The sequence below is a fragment of the Chelonoidis abingdonii genome, chromosome 17, assembly GCF_003597395.2.
Source record: "Chelonoidis abingdonii isolate Lonesome George chromosome 17, CheloAbing_2.0, whole genome shotgun sequence".
Classification (NCBI taxonomy): Eukaryota; Metazoa; Chordata; order Testudines; family Testudinidae; genus Chelonoidis; species Chelonoidis abingdonii.
Window position 1 is genome coordinate 14,842,254 of NC_133785.1, and position 13,292 is coordinate 14,855,545.

Consider the following 13,292-nt stretch of genomic DNA (forward strand, 5'->3'; position numbering starts at 1 on the left):
GTTGTGTAAAGTCCACACAAATGCCATTGAGCTTCAGTACTACACCCATTCTCGCACACTAGTCAGTGAGTTCTTCTATCTGGGAAATGACCCCACTCTCTTTAATTCTTCTTTGACTTTTCCTAGAAAAGGTATAAGGATGCACTATGAGGCTGAGAGAGCCAAGGGAGTTGGTGATGGCACTGATTTTATTTTGTATTCTCTTGACAATATTCCTAGCCCTGAGAAGATGTGTGGATACATGTTCTGTATAGTTTGCTTTCTGCCATTAATGCATTCCAGTTTCCTTAATAGGTGTAGTCCTTGAATGCTGGAAACTCTAGTAGGGGAGTTGTTAGTCCTGGTATGACACATATTACTTGTTAAAGAAAAGAACTTTCAGTTGTTTCCCAATTTCCCAAGGAACTTCCCACAAACATCCAACTATTGTTACTAGCCCCATGGAGAATCTTATTTGATCTTTGCTGATTTTCATCTGGGATTGATTACAAACTTTTTGGAACTACAGTGACTGCTGCTCCAGTAACAATTTTAAATTTAAGTTTTTGATTGTTTAGATTCATGGTTTGGTACAAAGATATTGCCTGTCCTAGTGAGGATATAGTCCTTAGAAATATAGACTCACCGTCATCTGATAACAATCCCTGCTAGATAGTTTCCACTATTATTGATGACCTGCACGCTATTGCCAAATATCCCATTTTGTGGCATCTCTTATATTCTGCCTCTTTAGCTGCACATTGTTGCAAGCTGTAGCTTGGTGTCTTGCCAGATCTTCCACAACTTTTCCAACCATCCTTTCTATGAAGGTTTAAACAAATGGAAACCAGACATTTGCAGAGAACTCTGTTTACAATTCCCAAATACCAAGTCATCCATGAGCAGGGACAGCCTCCTTATGCTGCTTTTCACCCACACACACTAGAGTGTGAGGACACACACAAAAAGTCACGCTTTAAGGAGCAGTAACTAAAGAACTTCCTGACCAGGAAGTTCCCATGTTTAGTAAGCTCCACACTGGAACACATCCTGATCCTGTTTGGTTACTGTGGAGAGCCAGGAACTCTATAACCACTTCACCCACCCATAATTTAGCTCTTGGTGCACATGTGGGTAACAGGATATCTGCACTTCTCAGGTTCTGGAAGCACAAGATCTCAGTTCTCATTCCTTTAACAAACCACTCAAGATGTGAACTCATAGAAAGTTAAATAACATAAGATTGCTCTGGGAAAAGCATATTACAGCCTATTAAGAGTATATATTGTTATTGTTAGTTATACTGATAGTTGTACAAAATCTTTTACACTTGACTTTATTGAAAATGAGTATTATACCGATACAGCAGAAAAAACATGACCAATGCAATAAGTTACCAAAGAGTGCTAGAAACCTTTTAGGTTTTATCAGATTGTAACAATAACCAATTTGAAAAATCAAAATATTTTATTGTATATAAAAAGTAATTAACATACAGACCAATCTACAGTATACATGATGTATTGTATACAGTACAGGCATTTGTTAAAAGTAAATGATTAAACTGTCAGAAATGCAGTGATTTCTGAAGTTGAAGTATAAAGTTCAAGCCAAAGAGAATTACCATATGCATAAAAGCTCCTTCAGTTTTGTTAATAATTCCTGCCTGTCTGCTATTCAGCACGTACATTTCTTTGAGACTGTCCTAAATCAGATATCTCTTCTTTCAAACATTTGACTTTCTCTAATATATTAGTCAACTGCCCAGTTTAAAAGTGGTTTCTCTGTGTTAAGTTTTATTTCAATCTAAAAAATACAAACTTATTTCAATATTTTTTTTAATTTCAGATAAAAGGATTTAATTATAAACACTCCTCGATAACGCTGAAATGGAGATGTGTTATATTGGTAAAAACACTATAACTAATAATATTATGAAGTATAGCTTTTATAATTCAAGCAAACAAAATTAGATACTGGGCACCTTAAAAAGACTACCTTGCAATGCAAGGAAGATGTTAGAATAGGAATACACATGGTGCTCAGCAGATTATGTTCAAAATGAATGCCTGGACAGAGCACTCAATTTCCTAAGAAATCCCACACAAGCCTCTGTATCTGGAGCATGTACTGTCACTATCACTGGACAGAAGACAATTTGCCCTTTGGAAGCTGCATAGGAGAGTAGGGAACAAGGCAGAGGAAGCAAGTTTGCAGAGCTGCAACTCATCTTTTTACCCCAACAAGGAATGGGTGGAGAGTAGGTGAAGCCTTGGCTCTGCCTTCCCTCAGATAACCAGCCAACAGAGCTGAGCCATCACATGGGGGAAAGTATGCAGCACCTTGTAAAGAACTGCAGTAGTTTACTTCTCACTGGAATTATAAGGGTCTCAAACTCAAACTTTGGGTCACATTAAAGGAGCTTGATTTGCTAAAAAAGGCTTAAGCACCAACACTCTGAAAATCAGGCCTCTTCATTGTGTGTCTATACCTAGAACAGATTACACTTTCCCTGGTGTGCTGGCCACCCATTTCCCACCCCTTAAAACCCATACACGTACAGGAAGTTGAATATACTTATGTCTCCTTATTCTCCCATGCTGCAGTCTAAAACAAGGGATAATTTAGCCCTTACATTCTAAATAGATGAACCGACACACAATTTCTAAACATTTGTGTTTTATTTTGGAATAGTTAATCTGCTTCTTCATGGAATACTTTCTTATGTACATTGAATCTCTAGGGCTCAATCCTGAGAAATGCTGAGTATTCTAGCTCGGATGCATGATACATGTGCTTAAATTTAATTATGTGAGTAGTCTCATTGAAATTAACTGGATTCCACACACAGGGGCCAGGAGCATTCTAGCAAATCTCAATGCAAGTTGGGGGCTAAAATTTATAACATTTTATAGCCACCATCTGGTCAAACTCAGCTATTCAAATATACTGTACACGTTTCTCAGAAATACGTCACCAATTTTGTCACACTCAATATACGTGTGATTCATTGCTTTGTGTGAAATTGAAAGAAAACATGTAAAATATCCACTACTCATTAGAATCCTGGCCATTTGCTCTATAATCAATTGTCAGTAAATGACTGAAACTGCTTTATGTTCAGACTAAGGTTCACATAAATCAAATAAAAATATCATGCAGGAAATCACATTCATATGCATGAAGAAAACCATATGATCTATTCTCATATTTATGTCTCTGTATTTGATTATATCCTTTGTATTAACTATGCTGGAAGTAAACTATTAAACATATCATTTACAGTATGGGCATTTAAATCTTTATTTTGCCAAATTTCCCAAAAGAAGAAGGTTTAAAAGAAAATTCGGGGCCCAATCCTACAAGGTCCTCAGCACCAGTAACTTCCACTAACTTGTGCAGATGTCAGTGCTTCTTAGCACATTAAGGCCCACAGTTACTATAATTCCTGTTTTGGGCAACGAGAATTTTCGATATATATATATATCAAAAATTTCACAGTAACTTGTGGGCATTGTGTACATCAGATAGATGTATTTATTATGCATTTATCTACAAAATTCATCTATTATCCATCCCACATCTCCTGGGCACATGCACATTACTCATACAATTATAATATTGTAATAGTAGTAAATATATTGTATAGTAAAATAATAATTATTGCTAACCAGATCTTTGTCAAGTCCCTGCAAAAAGTAAATCAAGTAAATATTTAGCAATAGTTAAATTGTAAAAAACTGATAAATAACCACATTAACTTTTGGAAGTTCACCTGAAGTTTCAAACCACGTTAAGAAGGATGTTTTACCTCTAATCCACACAAGCCTCCATCCGTAAAAAACAGATCTTGGCTTTCTCCCTCCAATAACAATTGAAATTACTAGTAGGTCTATTTTGTAGCAGGATCTTTCTTCTGTGACAGTGTGTCACTTTGTCCAGTAGTAGCTGATAGATGGGCAGGATCTAGTAACAGTTACAGTGGGACCCACTGATCTTCCTTTTGATTTATGTGGCCCCTTGAGACTCTCCTCTCACAACAAAACCCCTGAAATACACACTTTTGAAACACCCGAAAACACAAGATTGCTTCCTTCCTTCCTTCCCTCCCATAAAAATGGCTACGCTGGGATAGGAATGGAGAAATCTCATACATTCAAGAACTTCACATATATAGTACAACCTGGGGCACAATCTTCAGAAGAAGCTTTACAGTACTTTTCAATTTAAAAGGAACAAGATTAGTAGTTCCAACCCCCTCTCTACCTCCACTAGGGAAAGGCTGAACAACTTCCCCACATGTAGAAGGAAGGGGAAGAGCCATCTTCAAAGGATACTTGCCAACAGAAGAGTGTGAGGTACCCCAGAAAAATACCCAAAGCTAGAGTTAAGGAACAGATTAAGAAGATTTACCACATCTTTCCAGAATTTCTCAGATGTATACTGTACATGCTGTTCCAGGCAAGGACAAATGTCTGGAACGGTTCTTATTTGGGCTCACTAATACTAATACAGTATCAGTAAAAAGCATAATTGCTCCCATAATGCAATATTTCACCCAGGTTCTGCAGACAGGGATATTACTATGTAAACTGGGTAGAAGTTTCCCTATATATACTCTTTGATATGTAGAATACCACGCCTTTTCTAGCCAAAAGGAGGAGATTCCAAATCAGCTTCAAAGCCAGCACATACACTTGTTTCTTAGGTACAACTCGTGAAGTAATGTGAATTGACTTTTTTGTTATTTTAGGTCCTTCCAGAATGGAGATCTCTTAATAAAAAGGCCATTCAATATAAAGCAAATAATACAAAAAAATACCTTTCTAGCTCAGCAATTTTCTTATCTTTGTCATTCTTCTCATTCTCAACTTCCTTGAGGATTTCTAGAAGTCTGTCAACCTCAGCTTGAGCTTTGCCACATTCTTCTCTGTAGTAAGATGCCTCTTTGTCAAGCTGTTTCATTCTGTCTGCAAATTCTGGGTTCAGCCGAGCTTCTTCTTCAGCTTCATGAGCCTTCAGTGTTAAATTAAAAAAACAACAACAATCATTTAGATAGTTTGGTCATGCTATTTCTGCAGCCTCAGAGTTCAAATCTGCATGAAAAAAGGATTATGGGTATTTTTGTCAGTTGGAAACATATTCCCATAGAGGCACAGAAAAGAAAAATGAAAATCTGTCTGCATTCTTCCTATAATCATCAGAGGTTTATATTCCCAAAACTGCATCATGAAGAAAAAATATTTTTCCCAATTTAGCATTTTTCATACATGAACGTAACCATGAAAATCTTAATTTTTGTTTCACTATAAAGTTTCTTACTACAGTCAAAAAAGCAGGCATTTAAAAAAAATGCCACATTCGGTACCCTAGTCCACAGATTAAACCACTGGATATTTATTAAAATCTCATTGGATACTAACAATTTAAAGGAAGAATCAGAGCTGTTTTTAAAGGTAAAACTAGAAGAATGCTTTCAGCTGACAGTTTTAACCCAAAGCCTTTTTTTCTACTGTTAATACTTAACCTGAAACATCAGAGGAACAAGCCCATTGGTGAACACAGCACAAATAAATATACCTGGCAAACACATGCATGGGTGGGTGGTAATTTCACAGACAAGAAAGAACACAATGAAAACAACAACAACAGGGCGGAGTCCTGTCCTACTCCCACCAAAACTAATGGGAAAGCCCCATTAACTTCAATGGGAGCAGGATTGGGCATAAGGGGTTTTAAACTCTTGGCTGAAATAATCACAGACAGATGGAAACAACAATGCACTGCAATGCTTAGCCTACCCCTTGTTTCCCATTATTCCTAACTGGTATCTTCAAAGAGCAGGCAGGGAAAAAACAAGTAGTTTAACTGCAGTGCACATTAAACATAAAAAATTCAGAGAACATTTTTTTAAAATGTACAAATATTTTACAAAAATTAATTAGAACAGTAGGTCTTCCTGCTATCTTACTATACAGAGCAGATGTTGATTTATTTTTAATTTCAGGGAATAAACAAGGCAAGCAAGCAATGAAAGAACTGCTGGTCAAAATGAAACATGCATGTTTTGAAAAAAAAATCAGTACCACGAACTACTACGGTTAGAAGGTTGACATTCTTTGCAATGATTTAGTAGAAATTTTTCTATATATGTATATATATATATTAAAATCTTGTGTTTAAAGGAGGAAAAATAATTACATTACTGAAGAACAAAAATATTTTGTTTCTGCATGTAACATAATTTAAGCATGAGGATAATAAGGAAAATAATGTTGCTTTCAAATTCTATTTTTCTACTTTGGGATTTCTATTCACGCAGGAGATCTAATTGTGAAAAGAGCAAGGAAGTGACATAAGAAGCTCACTATATTTGTTTTTCTTCTTACTCCAATCCTCCCCTCTAGACAATATTACATTCTTAGGCTACAGGCTTCACGCAGATGCCGTGATCTCCCTACACTGAGTTCATTGCAGGATCTGGTACTTAAGAGTATTTCAACTATATTGTTCTGGTGGCACATTTACTAACCAATTATTTTTTATCTTTTAGATATCCACAAAGTTGATAAATATCACACCGCGGGTGGTGGTGGTGGGGAATTAGCTATAGTCAAACTTTTTTTTTTTCTGCCAGCATTATATTTTTTAAGTAAGTGCAATAACAACTCAAAATCCAGTTGTGCAAGAGATTGAGATCCTTCTTTAAGGCACTAAGCACTATCAATTCCCACTGACTTCAGCAGGAAATGAGAGTGTACAGCACTTTGCACAATTGGGCCATACATGTTCCTCTCTCATTGAAAATAGTGCAGAAGCTGGCAAGTATTCCTATATTTCTGTAGAGGCCAAAAATCCACAGGAAAAATCAGGGCCCCTCTTTTAAGATCCCAGGTAATCTATGGGGAGAGCCATCCCTCCACATCACTCCTCAGATTTCCTTCTCCCACCTGGGATCATGGTTCACTTAAGAAGTCCTGAAATAGACTCACCCACTCTGTCTCTATTTCTCATTTGCCTCTTATATTCTATCCATCACCATTAGCGCATATCTGTCTATCCACATGCACACTGCAGTGTAGACACACTCAACAATTCAATGGGAGAGCTGGGAAGAGAACCCAAATTCCCCGAAGCCCAGTCCCACACTATATCCACTTGACCACACCGCTTTACAGAAATAGTCTTTTTAATCATTATGGATGCTTTAATTAACAGTAGTCTGCGTGTTAACTTTACATTAGAATTGTACATGTTTGATGCTGCTTTTTATTATTGTAACCATGAAGAGAGTTATACACATGTACTAGATATTGAAGACGAAACAGTAATGTTTTCAAAAGTTAAAATTAGTTGTGTAAAATGAAATCATTTGGAGGTCTTTTCATGTTAACAATAATAATTCCTGGCAGCTCCAGGAAGCACAAGGGAAGTAAATGGCACCAGGAGACTCCCTAGTCCCCTTTGCACTCCTTGTTCAGTAGCCAGGCACAATAGAAGCCTATTACTCCAACAAAAGAACTATTCCTAACATGCCCGGTACTCAAGACACTTCAAAAGGGAAAAGGTGAAAGCAGAGCCAGGGCTCCACACAGCAGAGGCACCAGAGCTAGCTGGGCATGCATGCAGGAATACGCTGCACTCACAAAACGGTGTAGTTGAAGGTATGTTCCCCTACATACCGGCAAATTCCAAGAGGAATTCTGCCTTCCAGAGGCACAATTCCTCCTGGATAGGTTCCCCTTGGAGTAATGCATCTCAACACCTCTCCAAGCATGAGACAATGCCTATAAAACTCGAGTATGCCCAGAACTGATAAATTACCTACCCCACCCTACCAAGGCTCTACAGATGCTTCACAGAGATGCATAATGTAAAATAATGTAAAAGCATAATGCAAATACAAGGATAAAAACATTCTAATCTAAAAACATTAGGAAATTAAATATGGAGCCCAGTATTTGAAACCATTATTAGGTTCTCCCTCCTTGCATGGGATTACCCATTCAGTAGATTGGGACTAATTGAGAGAATAAGGATTGTTTTGCAGAAGGGATGCAGGATCAAACCCATGCACACTACTAAATGGAAGGAAAAAAGGAAAGGTTCCACATATATGGAGGGCTGATGGAGCAATATCATAAAACATCTTTGAAACAGAAAAGTTTTTTGATGTTATTCAAAATTTGCCAAGGACAGACTAATTGGCTCTAAATACAGAGTGAGGCTATGTCTACACTACAGCCTATGCCAGCAAAATTTATGTCGCTCAGGAGTGTGAATATTCCACCCCCCCCGAGCGACTAAATTACACAGACATAAGCACTCATGTGCACAGTGCTATGTCGATGGAAGACTTTCTCCCACCAACATAGATTAATGCACTTGTGGAGGTGAGGTATTTTTATTCCAACAGGAGAACTCTCTTCTGTCGGCATAGAGCATCTTCACCGGATGTGCTTCACCGACACAGCTGTACCAGTACAGCTGCGCTGCTGCAGTGTAGTACTTATAGACATGGACTAAGTTCACAACTAAGTTATTCAATTCTCTCACATTAGGGACAAATAGAGAGAGAAAGTGGATGAGGTAATATCTTCTATTGGACCAACTTCTGTTGGTGAGAGAGACAAGCTTTCGAGCCATGTAGAGCTCTTCTTCAGGTCTGAGAAAGACTCTCAGTTTCACAGTTAAATGTGCTAACTCAGGGGTGGCCAAACTGTGGCTCGTGAGCCACATGTGGCTTTTTTACCATTAAAGTGGGGCTCATGGAACACCCCCCCACACCCATTCTTCACCTACCAGACTGGGTGGGGGGATGCTCAGGACCTTTGCCTTGCATCAGGGTGGTGCTGTAGGGGCTTCTGCCCAGCAGGAAGGGAGTCTTGGGGCTTCAGCCCTGCAGGGCACAACTGCCAGGGCTCAGGGCTTCAGCAGGAGCAGCGCTGAAGCCCCAACCTCTGGCTCTTGAACTTCTGAAGATTGTCATATGTGGCTCGGAGGGCCAGAAAGTTTGGCCACCCCTGTGCTAACTACTTATGCTAATAAATCTGTTCTGTCTGAACAGTTCTTTACAAGACAAAATTTTCTTATTAATATACACCACTTACATATTCAATATAAATGCCAATAGCGTGTTTGTAAATTCTTTTAGGGGCTTGATACTATTTTTAATTTGCATATTACTGTAACCATCTAACAACAGTTTCTCAGTAATAAAAGTTAAATATAAATACACACTTTTTCCCCCCCAATTATTAATTGGGATGTTGCATTTTAAAGAAAATATACTACTTGCATACAATTACTGAATTGAACTATGCTGTATTTCAGTATTGGAAAAGACATTATTATTTTTTGCAATCCCCAAAAATCCAAATATTTGAACTTCTCTGATTCTAAAAAGCATTTCATATTATCAATCCTGTTTTTTATTTTGCATGCCACAAGTAGAGGCAAAATAATTTTTCTATATAAATACCAAATTGTCTACAGAAATATTAACGTGTGATAAAGACATATAAAATTAATGAATATATTATAAATTATGCCCACAATCCTGCATTAATTTTTCTGTATCAGATGCGTGCATTGGAATAGTATACCTTAATCTAAATTAGCCAAAAGATCAAATTAGTGCTTGACCAAAAATAATAATTAAATGAAACAGCAGAAATGTACATGCAAGAAAATACTTTCTAAGATCCTTCACATTTTTTCTGGTTCAATAATAAATTAAATGATCTGTTCTCCTCTTAAATTTTAAAATATCTTTAAATTTAAGTTATTTTTTAAACTAATTCCTGGGACTGAGCTAAACAATTTAGAGCTGATATTTGCTTTGGTTTTTGATCTTCCATTGCTTCTGCTCAATATTTGCAGAATCAGGTCCTCAATATTCAGAAGCAGCTTGAAGGACTAGAAACAATCAAATGAATTGTAATACCTTATTACAGAAAAATAACAATAATGTAACTTGTTTCTAACCATTATTTATTAGCACAGGGCATGACTGCATAATTTAAATGGTGTCCACATCTACACACAAAAGAAAACAAGGTCCAAATTCTGTTAATATTATTCAGACAAGTAGTCCCTCTAAATTCATTTTGAATATTCTCATGAACAAGGTGAGCGGGATTTGGGTCCCTTTTATAATTTTCCACTTTGCTACCAAAAAGCCTACAAGTGTAAAACAGATTCATCTGTTTGTTATGTGCATTTTTAAAATGTAGCTTCAGTGATAAGAGTGAGTGCCCCAGAATTGATAGTACTCTATGAACTAACAAAGATTTATCATTCTACTGAAAAAAGAACAGTAAGTATGAGGGAACAAAGGCATACTTAAAAATTGATTGTTAAATGCCAGAAAGGTTTAAAATGAAGACTGGAGTTCAACAGGACTGTATTTTGTCATCCACCTTATATTTATTGCATATTTGGAAACACAAATTTGACTCAATTTCTGTTAATGGCAATCATGTAGCCTAAAGAACAAGTCTTTAGATCAGTCTGAAAAAATTATTATTCTCACATTGTCAAAAATAAACACAGAGGGAAAAATAACTAAAGAAAACATGCACTGAGGATAAGATGTAACTATCTGCTACATGAATTTAATATAAAAGATTTTCCATTCAGTGGTCTTGAACCACTGAGAGATGGTACTTGTAAAAAAGAAATATGCAAAAAGTAAAAATTGATAAGATTTGGGATACTATATGCAAAAAGGTTAATGATCAACAAATAGCAATCACTGTAGCAGTGTGATTAAAACTGAAATAATAAAGGGAGTGGTCTACATAGAGCAAGAGAAAAGGTAACCAAGGAGTCAGAAATAAACAAAAGGTGTGCACTATAAGAGTGCAGATGATATTCATGAAAGTATGTCGTCTACCTGTGAAACCATCATGTCGATGACCCAAACTAATATAAGGAGTGCAAAGTGCACAAGAGTGCAAACTATCTGATCACCACAGTATGTTGTATGAGAAAGTGGGTATATAATTAGGTTTTATGTTCTCTATGAACAAATCATGACTGAGTTCCAAATGTAATTACATGATTTTCAAGAAGTAAATATGGTAGATTCTGTGGGATCTATTCTCCCATTAATACACACGAAATTTCCACTACATCAGTGGAAATACTCAGCATCAGCAACCGACCCTACAAATGAAATCCTGGCCCACTGAAGTTAATGATAAAACTCCCATTGACTTCAGTGGGACCAGTGTCATCCCAAGTGAATAACACCATATTTTTAGAACCCTATAAAATCAAGTTCTCTCACACCTTCTGATTGGAATTTCACGGTAATTATATTTAGAATTACTATGTAATCTGTAGGTCATAAATTGCTATGTTATCACAGTCCAGTTACATCATTATTTCTGACCTGTGATGCTCACAGCATATTTTTAGTGTTAGTTTGTACCAGCCAGAAAATCTTCTACACATAAGAATGTGTTTTTGTTCTTCCTCAAATTGAAAAATGCATACAATAGAGACAAAAGGAAATTGCTTAAGAAACTATATTAAACAAGGCATCAAAGAATAATCCCAAACGAACAAAAGTATTATTACATTTTCTTGTTTAAACTATAGGACAACATTGCCATTTGTTTTCATCATTCTACGTTTTCAGCCTTTTCTTGGTCAAAATATGTTTTTTAAATATATAAATACTGAATATGCACATTCATTTACTGAAAAACTGATCTTTTGCCTTCTGAACTAATGTGATCATACTGCAACTTTACAAAAATATGCTGAACAGACATTTACTAGGTATTACTGATATTATCAGGTGAGAGACATCACCATATATTATTTTGAATTTGAAGGATCTAGTAAAGTATTCCATGAGCATAGCATTAAAATACAATAAAACAAAACAAAAAACTATCTTTTGCATGCTTTTAAAAAAATATAATAGAGAAGTTGAGGACCTGAAGGCAATGACCTTTGAACTTCAGAGGATGTTATATTAATCCAATTCCCAGTTAATACATATCATATTTAAAAAAATGGCCTTGAAGTCCACAAAGCTCATTTATTTTGACATAACTAAAACAGGTGATCATCAAAATTTTTTTTGCAAAGCTCCATAGAGGAAGAACACAACACAGTGTCAGGTCAATGGATCCTCATGCTTTCATATGTTACAGCGGGCACTTTCAGAAAGGACTTACTGGATTGTACATCTGATTGAACAACTGTTCAGCTTGCTACATTGCAAAGTTGGGAAGGAGTGAAGCATAGACAAGAAAAGAAGGAAAGATCCAGGAAAACAGCATTAGCTCAACAAATCCAGTGCATTTGCACAGAAGAACTTGTGATAAAAAAGTAGAAATTTAAGTTTCTAAACATTCCTCAATGAAAGCGAGAGGCACTGGGGAAACATAAATGTTTACTTTGGCTTCTAAAAAAGAATAGCTGGAGTAAAAAATTTAAGGTTTGTGTTTTTTTCCCTCTCTCAAGTTAAATAACCCATGAAATAAAGAAAGGTGTCCACTTCTGATGATACATTAAGTGCTAGTCTCAAGCAATGAATCACTAGAAGCGCTTTTAGCCAAGGCTGCAATTTATCACAAAAGTTTCAAAGACAGTAATAATAAAAGATTAATTAAACTTTATCATTAATTGTATGGTTTTTCTTTTGTATTAACACAAGCCTGAATTCTCGATTCAATAAGACTTTTGAACAGTACAGCTTGGCAAACAGTAGTTTAGCAACAGCAAGTATGTCAGTAAGCATGGAAATATAAAATCCATGATAAACAACAAAAGGAGGAAATTCTAAAGTGGATAATAAGATTCAGGAAAGCAACATAAAAATAATTAACTACCTATGAGGTAATTCCTGCTGTTCCATCATAATTAGCAAAGGAAAATAAGTAAAAAAAATGCTTGTAGAGTTTTGGCACAGAAGTGTTGGGAGCTCTCCACTAATTTTGTTCCCATCAATTCCAAATCATAATCCTTGTAACAAAAGGCTTAACAAGCATGCTCATGGTTTTAAACAATTTTGGTGTACAGTAAAACACAGTATGAACACAGGAGCAATTATTCTTTTTGAATGCTCTCCTATCTTTTGGTTTTCAAACCCATATGCTATTTCAATTAATAATGGGGCTGCGGTTCAGTTTGTTGTAATCAAATAATTCAGGAGTCTGCCAATGGATTTTTGTTTTACTTTTGAATATATTCTTTCCGAGTCTGCATATTTTCTCCCCCAGAAATGCAGGTATTACACAGTGTCAAGTATATAATACTGAGAAATAGTTATAGTCAACCCTGGGAAAAATGTC

The 13,292-nt window shown here is 36.2% G+C and overlaps 1 protein-coding gene across 5 annotated transcripts in view; it reads right to left on the minus strand.

Moving 5' to 3' along the window:
• ERC2 (ELKS/RAB6-interacting/CAST family member 2) overlaps positions 1-13,292 on the minus strand; it is a 903,595-nt gene that overhangs the window by 485,932 nt on the left and 404,371 nt on the right. For 2 of the 5 annotated variants that reach the window (XM_075073077.1, XM_075073076.1), the window contains exons 11-13: positions 12,174-12,209; positions 5,781-5,810; positions 4,802-4,995 (exon numbers count right to left, since the gene is read on the minus strand). In XM_075073077.1, coding sequence (XP_074929178.1) covers positions 4,802-4,995; positions 5,781-5,810; positions 12,174-12,209 — 260 coding nt within the window. The remainder of the gene's footprint in view (positions 1-4,801; positions 4,996-5,780; positions 5,811-12,173; positions 12,210-13,292) is intronic. The other 3 variants (XM_075073080.1, XM_075073079.1, XM_075073078.1) reach the window with 2 other exon arrangements.